Source organism: Aspergillus aculeatus (genome assembly GCF_001890905.1).
Source record: "Aspergillus aculeatus ATCC 16872 unplaced genomic scaffold ASPACscaffold_3, whole genome shotgun sequence".
NCBI classification, from domain to species: Eukaryota; Fungi; Ascomycota; class Eurotiomycetes; order Eurotiales; family Aspergillaceae; genus Aspergillus; species Aspergillus aculeatus.
In genome coordinates this window covers 1,192,865-1,207,942 of record NW_017962978.1, presented here as the reverse complement: position 1 = coordinate 1,207,942, position 15,078 = coordinate 1,192,865, and the positions used below count along the sequence as shown (strand labels likewise).

Below are 15,078 nucleotides of genomic sequence, written 5' to 3'. Positions count from 1 at the left end.
CACCCACCTTTTCTCTACCCTCTCGTAACGAACCACCATGACCTCCTGTCTTAACCCCCCCCCCCTCCCTTGTTGTTAGTCCGGTTGACTTCTCTCTTGTGTACTGCCCCCATATCTGTGGTAGGGTACCTGGAGAAAGACAAAAGGCATTGTTAGTTAAGTTGGGAGGCAAGACGGAGACGCTATCTAATCCTTTGTAATTTGAAACCCTCTCTATGTTCGCGTGTTTCCAGATACTCTCTCTTTTTGTCAAGGTGCAATCTTGTGGCCACTTTCGTTATGATCGATCGTCAAAGACGTGTCTCGGCTCCTCATGGGGTCACCGACGTGGTGTTACAGAGCTAGGGAAAGTGACACCCCACCAACTTCCAATTGACTGATTGACTGGGTGTCGAAATGGACGGTAGTACTGTACAGTACAATCCATTTCGACCCGCAAGTTTCCATCATTTACTTTCACTCCAATGCCATACCAGACCAAACCAGCCGCTTGGGTTTTCCGCGAAAGACGTAAGCTAATCACCCACCGTGACACGTATTTCGTAATGTAGTTGTGGTTTTAGTTGTGGTTGTAACTAGGCAAACTAGGCATAGACTACAATCGAAGTATTCCCGATCGCTAAGACTCAGGCTAGTGCCGTAGCGTCACGCGCTAGTCCATTCGCTACCAGGTAGTCTCCACCTTCCTTCAACATGCTGCGTACTCCCTCAACTAAGTTACCTGCTGTGAGTACCTTATGTACACAGTACCCAGTAAGGCCGTACGAGAACGTGAAAGTAGAACTGGATTATATAATTTCAGATCGGCCGCTTTTGTCACGACTCATGATTGGCATTCGCATAAGAGCCTCATATCTTACCGTGTAAAGGAAGCGGTGGAAATAACCTGGGACGGTGATAGACAGTCGCCACTGGCCCACATTTTACAATCTGAAGGCACCTCAGCTATGTACTTCTACTTTACATCTGTCGTTATGCATAACGATGCAAGCGGTATTTACCCTGATGCCTTCCCCTAACGAACGAAACAATTGATCCATCTAACCCGTGACCATAACCATGCATTGCATTCCGTGCGAACCACAGGTATTAGCATTAGATGCAGGCAGAGAACCACCAAAACGGAAGAAAAGAAACATGCTTACGAACCACCAAAACGGAAGAAAAGAAACATGCTTACTTGCAATAACGGGGAAGCAGACGACAATAGAGAGGAAAGAAAAGAAAAGCCTCAGATGGCCCGACAATGCAGCAAGCAAAACGCCCGCTAAACCCAAATGCAACTGGCAGCGGCAGATTGATTAGAAAGGGAAGGGTGGGGCAACTGATAGAGAAAAAAGCGTGGGGAGATTTCTCGAAAACGTGCAGAAGTCCAAATGCAGATAAGTATACAACAAACACAGTCCGAGTCATCGTCAATGCATTATTAAGTGTGGAGACATTAAGTTATGGAGAGTGAGTGGGTCTAACGTCCGCGTCCGATGCTGTCGAGAGGACCCCCACTACTACTACCACCACCCCCACCTCCGATTAACACCAGCACGATCTCGTCCAAGATCGTGAACACCAGGTGTACATTCAATCGCGGGTTGTTCAAGGTAGCGAAGATGCGCCGGGCCGCGGCTTGCGCGTTGGCCCGCCCGACGACGTTGCCCGCCAGGTCGGGTATCAAGGTCGCCAGCACGAGGCTGGCCTCGGTGCGGCTGCGGAGGCGTTCAGGTGGAGTGCGGACTTTGCTCTGGCGTAGGGTCCCGCCAGGCCACATAGTGTCCTTGGCCAGAGCCAAATAGCGGAGGATGGAGTCGTCCTGCACGAGGGAACGGGCGCCGTCGCGGACCTTGCGCTCGATGGTGCCGCCCAGGAGCTGGTGGAGGACGACGACGACGGCGCGCCCGCGCAGCCAGTTATTGCCCTTGTTGAGCTCGAAGGTTTCGAGGAAGAGGTCGCAGATGGGTTTAATGAAGGGCTCGAGGTCGCGGTCCTCGAAGGCGTTGAGCTCGGCCTCGGCCTCGGCGGCGGAGACAGCGTCTTCAGGGGAGAGGGGCACAGTGCTGGCTGTGGTTGTGGTGTTGAGGTTGCCGTTGGGATTGGTGTTGGTGGCTGCGGAGATGAGGTTCTGGCCGGCCGTAGAGAGCTGGTCGAGCACGCCAAAATTGCCGAGGAAGTCGTCCATGCCGTCGGCGACGGAATTGTAGATCCGGGTTACCAGGTCTTTGGTCTCCCCGTCACGGGAGCTCTGCGTCTCGTTGCGTTGCGTGATTGCTCGCTGGGACAGGAATGCTCGCAGGTCTCGGCTGCGGCAGACTTCAGGGAGAAGGAGCAGTTTCTGCAGGTATTGTTCGAGGGCTAGGCGTCTCTTCTGAAGGAATTCTTTCTGGAGCTTCAGAACCACCCGGCGGCGTGGAAAGTCCAAATGCCTCACGGACGGGTATCTCATGCGTAGTTTGGTGTGAAGTTCATGGAATTCGCTATAGCGACGCGCAACCGCCCAGGATGCCGCTGGCATTTGCTCCCCGGCATTTCTTTGCACTTCGATGACGTCTTCGGGTTGGTCAGTTCGTTGTTCGATGTCTCGACGTCTATGAAAGGACCGCATGATTTGGACTTACACATGGCGAATTCTCGACCATCCTCCTCCTTCCCTACTACGATGGATTTGATCCGGACCGTTGATCGGCCGTACAAGCTATTATCGCTCTCTTGGATGATGTACTGTTGCCGTTGCATCTCTTTCCGGTGAATCTCACGCTGGATACTCGCCTTCGATTTGCGCAGAATCCTCAATTCTGCGGTGTTGTTTGTGAGCTCGGCTTTCCGAGTGAGAGTGTCGACCACGGACTCTTGCGATCCCAGCTTCTCAATCTCAACTGTGAGCGCCTCAATGGCTTCCGTCAGTCCTAAGTCTCCGGGCGCAGCTTCATGAACTTCATCCGCCGGGTCTTTGTCTGATCCCAGAGGTTCTTCATATTCATCTTCGATGAATTTCTGCTGGTCGGCGAAAAGATCATCGTCAAAGACACCATGCCGCGAAGATCGATCGATGAGTCCAAGTGAGGCAATGCTCGGTTTAGCCCGCTCGTCTAGCCGATTCTCCGCACGAGCATACTCGGCCGAGCTGCGCGGAGAGCGCGGGAACAGATCACCGGCTGACAGGCGCGTTGGGGATGACTCTCCGCTCTTCAAATCTTCCAATCTACTGTTTCCGGGCTGATTTGTGATAATATCATTCAAGGCAGCTTCCATCGTCTCGATTACCTGATTCTGATTCGCTTCATTGTCGCCATTCTGCGAGTCCTGTCCAAGACTCTGGGTCGACATGGCAAGGGGATCGGTGTCGTAGTCGTCGTCGAACAAGGGAGCTGACCTTTCAGAATCAAATGAACGTCTTGAAGAGTCATCGTAATCAAGCTTCTTGCCCATACTTCGTACATCGCTTGATGACACAGCTGCACGTCTCAGATCTTTGGGTTTGGCGCTTGGTTGTGAGGAGGTACGGGTTAACAGCGGAGGAAGCGGTCGTCTTTCGGGAAGATCAGCGGTGCTGGGGGATTGTGGAGGCACATGAGACGCAGACTGTGAAACTTCATCTGACGCAAGGTATTTGTAGTAGAGATCCGACTTCTTGAATTTGGGATAGTAGGTGCTCTGGAGCTCCTCGAGTACCGCAGACTGAGTCGTTAGAATTACAGTCCGTGCTTTACGGTACTGGTCCGCAGTGGCTCGCTTGCCTGCGTTGAGGAACGCTTTTACTGCTCGACGGGATTCTTCCGGCACTTTCAACTCTGGTTTGTTCAGGTAACGCTGGCTAATCAATGCCATATCATTCTGGTCTGTGGACGTCCACGATGTTGAGGTTGGAGAGTCCTCGTCCCCGAAATCATCTTCCAGCGGATTGCGGAACCCATCAACGACGATCCAGAACTGCACCAGAGACATCAGCTTTTGACGGTCCATAAACTCCATGAAATAAGAGAGTCCCGAGGCATCATGCATCACGTCGACCAACGATGCCTCACGAGGGGCGGAGTTCTTGAGCCGGAAGTGGGATGCTGCCGCCGAGGCGTGTGAGACACGGCTCCCTGCAGGCGTGGAAAGCTTCGTTACTTTTTGATCCAGAACCCTCTTAGCCGTCTCCAACCTTTGTAAATAGGTCGCATCTTGTCCTTCTACCATAGATTCGCGCTTCAGCTGGCTTACAATGAGGGCTCTGAACCGTCTAGCATCGGAGATGTTGTCGCAGCGCCGGATCGCTCGCACCAACCTCTCGAAGGCTCTTTCTGAATCATGAGGACCTAGACGTGGAAATTGACTCCCGCGCTTCGATCTTGGTGCTGGTGAGGCGTGTTCATCTAGTGCCGCCCGCAGCTTTCGGACCGTCTTTCGGTCCTGTATGGCAGTACGCCCGTAAGCCTCCACCAACTGGTTCCAAGTGTCTGGGTCTGAAAGGGCCGCAATTATAGGATACAGTACGGCGCATGCGAGGATTTCTCGGACTATGACGGACACAATGCGGCTATTGAGTACCGACGCCGGAAACAGTTTTGGCAACAACCCCACGGTGATCTTGCGGAGGTATTCTTGCTCGACGAGCTTCTGGTCGGACAAGGAAACTCTAGCTGCCGGGTGTATATTGCCCTCCCGATACTTGCTCGCTATGGCCAGATCCAGCTCGTCCGACTCGGTAACATTCCGAGTAAGATTTCTTCCCCGCACCAATCGCTCCGCGACATCGAACTCCTTCAGATGGGTTGTGATTATGGGGAATATTCGAGATACAAGAAGTGATACTAAATCTTCTGCTAGCAATCGCTCGCGCAGGTTCTCAACGGCGGTTCGGATCACTCGGTCGACCTCGTTCACGAAGGCGGGGTTCGGGCTAATATGTTGATACCATGATGCGACAAAATCGCGCGTGACTAGACTTAGAGCTTCGTCAATGCCCTCTGAGACCACAAATGACTGAGGGTAGAGCGAATCGGGTTTGTAGATTGAACGTTTCTGGACACCTCGCGCTTCTTGGTCCCAATGGCGGCGGGTGAGGAAGGCGACGGGGCGCTTGTTCAGGGCGGGGGAAGCTGCATAGGCTGTAGGTCGCGTTGTAAGACAAACAAGAAGAAGTAGTGTGATTGAAGTGAGCAAGACACCTAGCACCAGTGCATGGACAAGGTATCTGAGCACAGGCAGCCACTGGGTGACCAATCCCCAAGCTATGAAAGCACCGATGGCCAGCAGGAAGTACTCTTGACGCTTGAGGGCCATTGTCCCCGGATCAGTCGAACTGCCATGCCGGGTTAAGCACGACAAGAACAAGACGGAGACGTAGAAGTTGACATGTTGCTTGATCTTTATGATTTTTTTTGGAGATTCAACTAGCTTCCCCAGAGTGAAACAATATTAGGGGGATATTATGATATGGTCGAGATAACCAAGTTAAATTGACCACGATGAGATAATGCATGGAACGATGGGATGATAAGATGCAGGCGGTGAGGAAGTTTGGTTAATCCGGAGTCCGGGCTTCCATGGTAGAGCATGTTACAATACTGTACCTTTAATACGGGCTTTACTACATTGGGAGTATTGTCAACAACATAGCTGGAGTAAGCATTGGTCACAAACATAGAGACAATCAGTACAGGAGGCATAGTTCATCTGAAGCATAGAAAGTGCATATGGATCGGTACAGGCTATATTGCAGTGGTTCGTCACAAAGAAGAATTCTGAGACTTACGATGTACACATACGGCATCAACAAATGCAGACCAAAAAGCGTTGGGGCCTCGGAGCCTAGAAGTAGAGATGCCAGTAAACGACGTCATGCCGTTTTGGGATTCTTTCTTCTCCACCACCGCATCTCTTTGGGTCTTTCCTGTTCCTCGGCCTCTTTCACTTCTCTCTCCCTCTCCCTCTTTCTCTCACTTCCTTTCCTCTTCACTCTTCTGTTTCTTCTCGGAGCTGACATTCTGTGTCTCACGTTTCATCTTCTTCTGCAATATGGCCTCCCTATCCAACTTTGTCGACTTGTCTCAACCATCCCTGCAATGTATGTTGACAATGAGTTCTTCCCCGGTTCTCCCCCGCATGTGATTCTCAACTCCACTCTTGTGTAGGGGCTGCGTTGTCCATTGCCTTCAACCCCATTTTTTGGAAGTAAGTACTGCCGATGAGAACTTCTCTCTTCTGAGCTTTCTATCGATTGGACTGACTTGAATTTCAAATCCAGCATTGTTGCACGTGCTGGTTGGTCCCCCACACTTCTTCCCCAATCAATCAGGTCCGCCTGCCAGCCTGGCGAGATTTCGCACAGATCTACGACCCCTATGCGACCTTTCAGAATGACTGGAACTCATTTTCATCTTGTCTTGTAGAATATCGCAATCACTTCCTGACTCGTATCTTCGGTGGTAATCCCTACTACGGCTGCTACTTTCTCGCCGTCACCATTTTCGGCATTGGAATCCTACGCGACCACGTCTACCAAACGGCCCTGGCAGACCAGCCTTATTATGCCCCAGTGCACCAACCCGTCCTCGGCGGGCTTCTCTTCTCAATCGGCTCGGTCCTCGTCCTGTCCAGCATGTGGGCTCTCGGGGTGACCGGCACCTACTTGGGAGACTATTTCGGAATCCTCATGGATGCTCCCGTTACTGGGTTCCCCTTCAACGTCACCGGCTCGCCGATGTACTGGGGAAGCACCCTCAACTTCTTGGGTGTAGCCCTGTACAGAGGTAAAGTCGCGGGACTCTTCCTGACCGCCGAAGTCTTCATTCTCTACTGGTTCGCTCTCCAATGGGAGGAGTAAGTATTTCCGTTTCATCCAACTGTTCTCTCCGAGCCCACCCCCTTCCCCCACATGCTTTCCTCATACAACATGCTCGGGGGACCTCAATACCACGCGAATTATCAGCCAGCCTATACTCGACTTTTCCAAACGCGACAGAACCCCAGGCTTCCTCCCCATTGTCCCACTCGAACACTCCCAGCCCAGACGCGATTTTCGATTTGGAGAGATATCCCCCACAAAACTGGTCCTCCGCTATCAATCACCCAACTAACCACAAACCATCCTCATGTAGTCCCTTCACTGCCGAAATCTACGCCAAGCGCGAGCGCGAGCGTGCCAAAGGCAAGCAAGGCGGCAAGAAGAACCTGTAACTTCAGCCAGTACCTTCCAGAGGCACTTCGATATTCGATGTTCTGTCAGGGGGGGGGTCGGTGTCCCTCCCACCGCGGGCTTTCCTGGCACTGACATACATCAACCAATGCGGAATGCGATGCGGCTCTCTTTCCCCCAACGCGCCAATTAAAGGGAGCTGTAGGCGGTTTCAACATATCACTAGCCCCTTCTCGCTCTCGCACGAATTCGGAACCACCACACCATCAACCTGCCCACTACTGCCGCCCTAATCTCGGACAGCCTTGCCGGGCAGTCCTTCCAGAGGACTTGAAAATTCGCCCTCCTAACCCACAGTATTCCTCAACGATACATGACTACCATTCCTCGACCCTCAAATGACATACATACAACAGAAAAACATAATATGCAGAAAACAACGGCGTCGGACGACGCCCATACGAACAGGAAGTAAGAGACTAAGCGGGGGATGAAAGAGTTACACTAAACCCGGGGAGATAAAATTGTTTCTATTCTTTTATTGTATTTTCTTTCTCTGAGCTTCGGTCTAGATCTCATGGTTATTGATTGTATAGCTCGAAAAAGTGAGTACGAATTGACATGTGCCCGTACGCTACTGAGTGATCCGTTGTTCTCCGTGATAAATAGTTTGATCAATGATAGGAGGGTAGGTAAATTGGGGGGTTGGGTATCAAGTATATGTATGTATGTGGTGTGTGTATGCAGTGTGCTTGTGCGCTACATGCAAACCTTGCAGAGAATCGGAACATGAAGAAAAAGGTTGGTCATCATTCAGTCCACAATCATGTCATGGATATATCAGTCCCTCAAAAAGTTTGAACGCCGCCAACTCCGCGCTATGGGTTCTCCAAGATGATGTTAATATAAGAATCGATGGCTGCATTCGTAGATGGGTGAAAAAGAAGAGGTCGGCCGTGAGAGAGAAAAGAGCAAATAGACGAGGAAAGAGGCTAAGCTCGTCGACCTCTGCCTCTCTTGTTCGACGTCCGACTTTCTTCGACAGGTTCGATCTCGTCCTCGTCCGCGCCCTTCTTGAGGTCCTCTCCTTCGGCCAGACCCCATTTCTCACGGTCGTACCAGTCTTCGCCGTCGCTCAATTCGCCGACGTGGCCTTCGGCTTTGCACCATTCAAGTACGTCTTCCTTCATGCGGCAGGCGCGGAGGAGGCAGTCCAGCATGTGCTCAAAGCCGCGGACGGTCTCCTCTTGCTTTTGAACATAGGACCATAGCAGTCGGCGGGTGTCTTCGGCTTCGTTGGGGGGTAGGCCGAAGTTGGGGTCGGGTCGGACAGACTCGGGAACGAGGAACAGTGGGTGGGGTGTGGGTAGGCTGCCCAGAGTGTCATCGGATGGGGCAGGGGAGAGAGGCCCCGATTCGTCGTCCTGGTGAGGATTGGCAGCGTTGGTCTGCGCACGTGTTGTCATGCGTCGAGGAGGCTCCGGCGATATTCCATCATCCTGCATCTCTGCGTCCTTATCTGTATCGTCGCCCGCAGCATCGAGTCGATGTTCGGGGTCTGGCTGTGTAACACTGGCGGTACCATTGCTGTTCGAGTCTGCCTTCCCTTCCCGGTGAAGAGTGCGATCGGAATCAGGCAGCTGATCTTCAACTATCTTAGTGCCGTTCGCAAGGTGACTACCATTTACTTGTGTTTCTTGCTTGGTTGTTTCCGAGTGATGGGGCAGGTCGCCAACGGGCGTGTCGACTTCTTCCGATTTAGGTTCCCTAGTCTGGTCGAGCTTTGGGAGGTGATGCACCTGGTTCGCGCGGTGATCTTGGGCATCGGTCATCTCCACGTCTTCGTCAGCAGCAGGCTGAGACTGCGAGGTCTCATTCTGAGCGGCATGAGACGACTGTGATGCATCTGTGACCGACGAGGCTCCCTGTGTGCCATCCGTCCCCATTGTAGGTTTGCTTGTCGGTAGTGGTGCAGTTGTGCCGTTCGGTCCGCTCTGATTCAAAGACGGACTATGCGTAGTGCTAGCCACTCGGGGCTCAAAGATCCAGCGATCCGCCGACGTCTCAACCATACCGCACGCCATCCAAGAACTATCGCCTAAAAACTGCCTGTGCAGATTTCTCGCCCGCCATAACAATGCTCTTTCCTGGCGAAGTTTGGCTTCAATTGCTTGGGTCATATGCAACATTGCTTTCGAGGTATAGGCATGCGACATGGAAGGATGGGTAGGGAGTTCAGAAGGATGCTTCAACGGACACATAAAATCTGAGAACAAACGGAGGGAAACAATTAGCCACTCATGTTCTGTCGCACGGTCGGCGTAGGCAGGGTGGGTGAAGTCTCTCACTTTCCAGCGCGATCTCAGAGAATGGATTCTCTTCCGCTGCCGCGGCATCTGCCTCAGAATCTTCGTCGTCGTCGTCGAGTTCATCGCCTTCTGAATCGTAGCGCACCGGATTTCGCTGGAGGATGTAGCGCGTGAACCCTCCATGTTCGATTTTCTATGAAGTCCAGGCCCAGCGACGGTCAGCCTGTTTGCTCGCGCTCTCTCCGTGTCCATCCTGCCTTCCATCGCTCACGATCATTCGACGCACGATGATCGAGAGAGAGGAGACGCAGTGAAGAACGACTCACCTGCTTGTAAAGATCCTCCGGATGGATATATCCTAGTGCTCCCTCTCGAACGAATTTCGCGTTTGCCCGAAGCTTGTTGCCTCGGTTTGTCGGTTGGGTGATAGGATCGTCAGGGCCGGAATCTACCATAGCGAGAGGGGAGGAGGGTTAGCCAGGTTGTCAACGACAAAAAAACCGAGATCTGGAAGAGGTAGACATACAATCATTTTCCTTGTGCAAGGCCCTTTTCATGCCAAGGATCGTGTCGAGGATTAAAGCCTGCTGGGTCATGGCTGCGATTGGAGCGAACAGACAGCAGTCGCACTACCAAGCAGCCGCACGAGCAGGAAGAGGGGAAGGAAATGGAGTCTGGAATGACGATGGTGTTGGTGGGAAAGATTTCTGCGAGAGGCGGAAAATAAATGGCAAATGACCGGTTAGTCGCCGGAAAGTAAGGAGCGAGCGTGAGAAGATGGGGAGGTTGTAAGAGCGAAGTGGGAGGAGGGAATCTGCGCAGCTCTTCCGAGAGAGAGAGAGAGACTTGAGTGAGAGAGAGAGAGTCGCTCACTCGCTCACTCGCTCACTCGCTCTCCGCTTAACGGAATGGGGAGCTGCGGGCGTCGCTCCGATCGCCGCCACTAGTCCGTTGCGGGTAATGCGTGATAAGGGCTTGGATCACGTGCATGGCTGTATCTTACAGGGTCATCGTCGTCATCGTCATCGTCAGCTTCCTCATCGTCAGATCGGATTTATACACATTCCGCAGTGTGTCCAAAATGAATCATCCTGGACGTACTGCGCACAATTCTCCGCTGAGCTAACCTGAATATCAATCTTCTCTATCTAGCTACCTCATATATCAATCCACATAGATCAATTGCATAGCTGGACCTAGTCGTCAGCATCTACCCAGACCAAAATCCCTTTCTTGTCCGTGCGCATATCTTCCGTCGGTAGAACTCGAAGAGTCTTGTTGAAGTATGTATCGACGACAACAAGCTGCGGCTGGATCCATAATCCTCGCTTTGATGCCAATAAGTTATATCGAATTGTCTGTCTGCTCAAGGGCACCAACTGGACCACTATCGTCTTCGGTCCACTGAAGGCGAAGTTTTCGCTGGCCTCCATGGTCAGGTTGAAAGTGAGGAAGTGCATCGACGGATTCTCCAAGGTGTATTCCAGGTGAATCAGGCCGGAAAGAGCACTTGAAGGTCTCGCTGAGGCCAGCACTCGAGGCTCTCCGGTCGGAATCATGAATCGAGGGATAGCAAGGGTCGAAGTGGTAGTAGCCGGGTTAGAACCATCATCTTCGGCTGCGCTGCGCCTCCAGTGTATCTCAAGCGCCAAATTCAGGGAAGTGGGTCGTCGGTCGCCGAGAATCTCTTTCTGGATTTCAAGAGTGAAATTGGACTCCCGAAGTTCCTCGGGCTGAATCTCTACAGCTTCGGGGCTAACAATCTCCTCCGAGCCGATATGACAGGTCGAAGCCCCACCGAGTCCCAGCATCACAACCGACATTTTCTCAATAACGAGAGGCTCCAAGGCAAAAGAGACGACCTTGGAATTCAGGCACCATCGCTGTTGGAGGCCCCCCGGGGTCGAAACCTCTCCACTGGGGAGCAGGTCATCATCAACAGTAAAGAAGTCCGGCCAGGGCTCGGGATGGAGCCGGGGGAGAAATTCGTAGTTAGCTTCGAATGGTCGAATTATGGACAAATTGACCCGCGTTGTTGCGATAATGGGTGTCTGGACATCCGACACGAGGTTGTAAACAGTAGATATGTCGAGATCATAATTCGAGGCATCACTGGTGTCGGTTAGGACGATTGCCAACTCTTGGTGACTCGAGCTTTCCATCAGACCTATTGGCCGTTTGATGAAATGCGATACCCCTTCAATTGGTGTACTCTGACCAGAGCTCGGCGTTTCGGAGGATGTCGTCTCATCTAGCCAGCGGATTTTAGCTTTGGAGTCTGGGTGACCAAAGAGTCTCGTTTCCGCTGAGACTTCTGCAGCCTCATCTTCTTCATTGTGGAGGTCAATCTTGAGAATTATTTCCTCATTTGTGTAGTATGTATCGCGCATGTTCAGCACGGATATCCGTATCTTCGGCGGTTTTGGAAGTATCTTGCACCGGCCAGGATCCCGACCTTTGCCGACGCGACGACGGGTAGGTCCTTTCGAGGTAGTCTGCCACCAAAATGATTCAGGCGGGTTTATGTCAGTAATAGCAACTGCAAGGTCAAACTTCTCCTCGTCGATTACTAGTGTGATCGAAGCCACGCGCGATTCTCCCGCCTCTCTGGGGATGCATGTCAACTCATACACCCTTGTTTGCGATGGAGCAATAGTTAGGTCTGCGATGCCAGTCAACGCGTTCAGGCCACTGGTAGGTGACAGGATAGACGATTGGTCTGCCGAAACGCTTGGATCAAGCAGTGAAAGAGCCGATATTGTGCACTGCGTCACGGTATCGACTTCCTCGTTGACTGACTGGAGCTTGATTGGACGCAGGCAACCTTCGAAAGCAACTTTGACCTCAGAGAATCTGATGGGCGCTGAGGATGCGTGAGCGCATGATGTCACAACAAGTTGTCCTTTCAATGACTCGCCAACATTGCCCTCTGGCTTTTGGAAAACGAACGACGCCGTCACTGGTGAACAAATCTTAGCACAATAGATCGCACAATCCCGAAAGCTGCATCTTACCGCACGAGACAATATCCTCTGCAAGCAGAGCAACTGATGGCTTTAGTTTCGTCAGGGGAAAATCTTCTAGGCTTTTATGTATATCGTAGTGCCAATCAGGCCGGGATGTGAAAGCTAGTAGATAATCAGAAGGTGAGCATAAACTAGATGATAGCGAGCTTGAGAGCTGATTTTAACCATGTGATCTAATTTAGGGACTTTCTTACCTTTGTTGAGCAGCTCCCAGTCGATCCGCAACATCAATTCGGCGTCATTCACGTGCGAGGCACTTTCTCTCAGAGCCCAGCCGGCTTTTTCCATGAGCTGCCACCAACCTGTGCGTCGCCATGTCAAGGTTGGCCACAACGGCTTGAGAATCGAATAGGCTTCCTGCCATGAACCCACGCGCATATACTCTTCTGCTATCTCCAAGGTGATGCTTTCCGTCTTTCGTAGCTGATCACGCTTAGCAAATTCTTCCAATGCTGCTTTCAGCGCATCTAGTCTCCACGCAGAGTGATCGAAGCCGCTTGTTCCCGACTTAGGTGCTTCAACATGGGGTTCAGGTACCAAATATGTGTCATACATGTAAGACTTATTCGCTATCTGGGAAGCAGGAGACTGTCCGGGCGGCATCCGATCTTCCTCAGGAATCTGCTCGGCTATGATGCGCCGGTAATTAGCATGCTTGGCTGCTCGATACAACCAGTAGCCCTCATGATGAAGCTGTTCCCACGGCACTTCAGCGTCCAATGTGGAATTGGAAGGGTCAAGGGGGACAAAAATCGAATATTGCTGCTGAAATTGATCTTGCGGGATACCAACTGAGGTAAATTGAGGGATGCTGGCCTGGCGTATGAGCTGCGCCATGACCATAGACCATCGAGCCTCCCAAGCTTCCCATCCATAGTTTTTTGTTCCTTTGCCACGGCGATTAAGGATGTCATGTGAGCGTCTTCGATGATTGCCCCATGCGCGCACCGCAAGGGTAGTCTGGCCCGTCCATAAAAGGCAGCGTATGATGCGTATAGCGAGAGCATCCCCAAGCAAACGTGCATCATTGAATCGAGGATTCCAGCCAGCGATAGACTCAAAAACTTCTTGGCCGAATAGAGTTTCGTACGCGCTCTCGTAGTTTCTCAGTGCTGCATCGATTTCCCGGCGGAATTCCGCGAAGATTCCCAATTTGAATTCGTACCTTACATTCCATCCTTGACTCGATAAGGTCTGGGACGTGCCGCTTGTTGGCGGTGCCGTTGGGGGAGGGGTGGTTCCTCGATTGCGCTTTCTCCTGGCGTGCTTAGACAGATCTCGATAATATTCTATCACAGATGGCTGAAGATGAGATAATAGAGAGACGGCAAACTCCTTCAATTCCATAGGCGTGGCATCTGACGGGAGCAGGAAAAGTGATTTCTGATCCAGATTGGTTGCTCTCCGAATGCTCGCTACCCGATCTTCGGCATCCCTGTGCAGACTGTCCTCGCTATCTTCGGACAGTAGAACAACTAAGAAGCGCGTTTTATAGCCGGAGGATTGCCATTGCCTCTTCAGTTCATTTATCTCGATTCTGAGTTGGTTGTCACGCAGGGAGCTCATATTAAGGTCCGCGCAGAACGGAAAGAAGTTGATGACCGCGGCAGGGACAAGCCCTTGGTGTTTTGTGACCCATAGAGGCGTAAGCAGACCGTCAGGGAAAGTAGGTGAAGCGGGAGTCAAAGGTGAAATCGGCGAGTGAAGTATAAACGATGTTCCGCGCGGTACATCATCGTCTTGACTGGCTCCAGGACTCGGAGGAGGAGACACAGGCGGGGGATCAGCTTTGCGCGGAGGTAATCTATAAGACTAGATGGGTATCAGCCTAACCAAGTTTTTGCACATGGCGGTGGGCCCATGGGTCGTGAATTAGGGGCATAGTTGCGTGGTAGTTGCAGCTTTCCGCGCAGTCTGTTTGACAGTTCTAGACGAGGGACAAGGAGATGACGCGGGGAGGGAGGGGCACGGCTGGGAGCGCCGTACTGCAATGGCTCACCCGTCCAATACTATTGATCTTGTACTGGGCTCCTGCTGAGTCTATATGTCCCTCCTCTCGGGGGCTCCCTGCAAAACGCGATGCATCTTCGTCGAGTAGTACACGTCGCAATTCCTCGGCGACCGAACCACTTAACGAAGGAAGATCCGACTCTATTCTGGCACCTTTTTCATGCAGAAAAGGATAGTCCGTTCGAGTATCTTCTAGCGTCTCCTCGGATCCCGACTCGAGACCGGAGAGCAATATAAAGGGCAGGTTGTGGGTGACGTAGTCTTCGGGGTAGGCGTCCATTGCGGACAGGTGCTCTTTCTCTGTATCGCCGGTCACCGCATATCTGATTGGGAATGGAAGTTCAAGGTCACGCTGGGTGTGACCAAGCAAGAGAATAGTGTAAGAAGCGGAGAATCGAATACAATAGAAAGAAGAACTGTAGACCAGATCCAATGTTGTGGGCTTCCACCCGAATAAGCTCCTACACGTTAGAGAGGAATTGCGGACAGATGAGTTTCCACCCCCGAAATATGCCAAGCTCGCTTTTGGTCCTCCCGCCGCAAGATAACAACACTGTCGCAACACTTCACAACCACCACCTCCTCCTCCACCACCACACACTAGATACACTTACTGTGC

At 52.0% G+C, this 15,078-nt stretch overlaps 4 protein-coding genes across 4 annotated transcripts; 1 reads left to right on the top strand and 3 right to left on the bottom strand.

Annotated features, from left to right (window-relative positions):
• Positions 1–1,465: 1,465 nt before the first annotated feature.
• Positions 1,466–5,259, bottom strand: rgsC (putative intermediate filament protein (Mdm1); the record flags this gene model as incomplete). The annotated part of the gene is made up of 2 exons (XM_020202349.1): positions 1,466–2,541; positions 2,610–5,259. 2 exons carry the CDS (start codon positions 5,257–5,259, stop codon positions 1,466–1,468), a joined length of 3,726 nt encoding a protein of 1,241 aa, XP_020059296.1.
• Positions 5,260–5,994: 735 nt separating this feature from the next.
• ASPACDRAFT_57925 (bifunctional phosphatidyl-N-methylethanolamine N-methyltransferase/phosphatidyl-N-dimethylethanolamine N-methyltransferase) lies at positions 5,995–7,155 on the top strand (the record flags this gene model as incomplete). The annotated part of the gene is made up of 5 exons (XM_020203298.1): positions 5,995–6,043; positions 6,111–6,150; positions 6,224–6,240; positions 6,369–6,798; positions 7,077–7,155. The coding sequence occupies 5 exons, from the start codon at positions 5,995–5,997 to the stop codon at positions 7,153–7,155; spliced, it is 615 nt and encodes a 204-aa protein (XP_020059295.1).
• Positions 7,156–7,817: 662 nt separating this feature from the next.
• On the bottom strand, positions 7,818–10,084 carry ASPACDRAFT_76054 (uncharacterized protein). Its single transcript, XM_020204629.1, has 4 exons — positions 9,950–10,084; positions 9,750–9,871; positions 9,463–9,616; positions 7,818–9,380 (listed from the first exon to the last, which is right to left on the bottom strand). Exons 1-4 carry the CDS (start codon positions 10,017–10,019, stop codon positions 8,107–8,109), a joined length of 1,620 nt encoding a protein of 539 aa, XP_020059294.1. The 5' UTR covers positions 10,020–10,084; the 3' UTR covers positions 7,818–8,106.
• A 354-nt stretch (positions 10,085–10,438) lies between these two features.
• Positions 10,439–14,827, bottom strand: ASPACDRAFT_76053 (uncharacterized protein). Its single transcript, XM_020204628.1, has 4 exons — positions 14,449–14,827; positions 12,644–14,261; positions 12,438–12,551; positions 10,439–12,382 (listed from the first exon to the last, which is right to left on the bottom strand). The coding sequence occupies exons 1-4, from the start codon at positions 14,737–14,739 to the stop codon at positions 10,620–10,622; spliced, it is 3,786 nt and encodes a 1,261-aa protein (XP_020059293.1). The 5' UTR covers positions 14,740–14,827; the 3' UTR covers positions 10,439–10,619.
• Between the last annotated feature and the right edge of the window lie 251 nt (positions 14,828–15,078).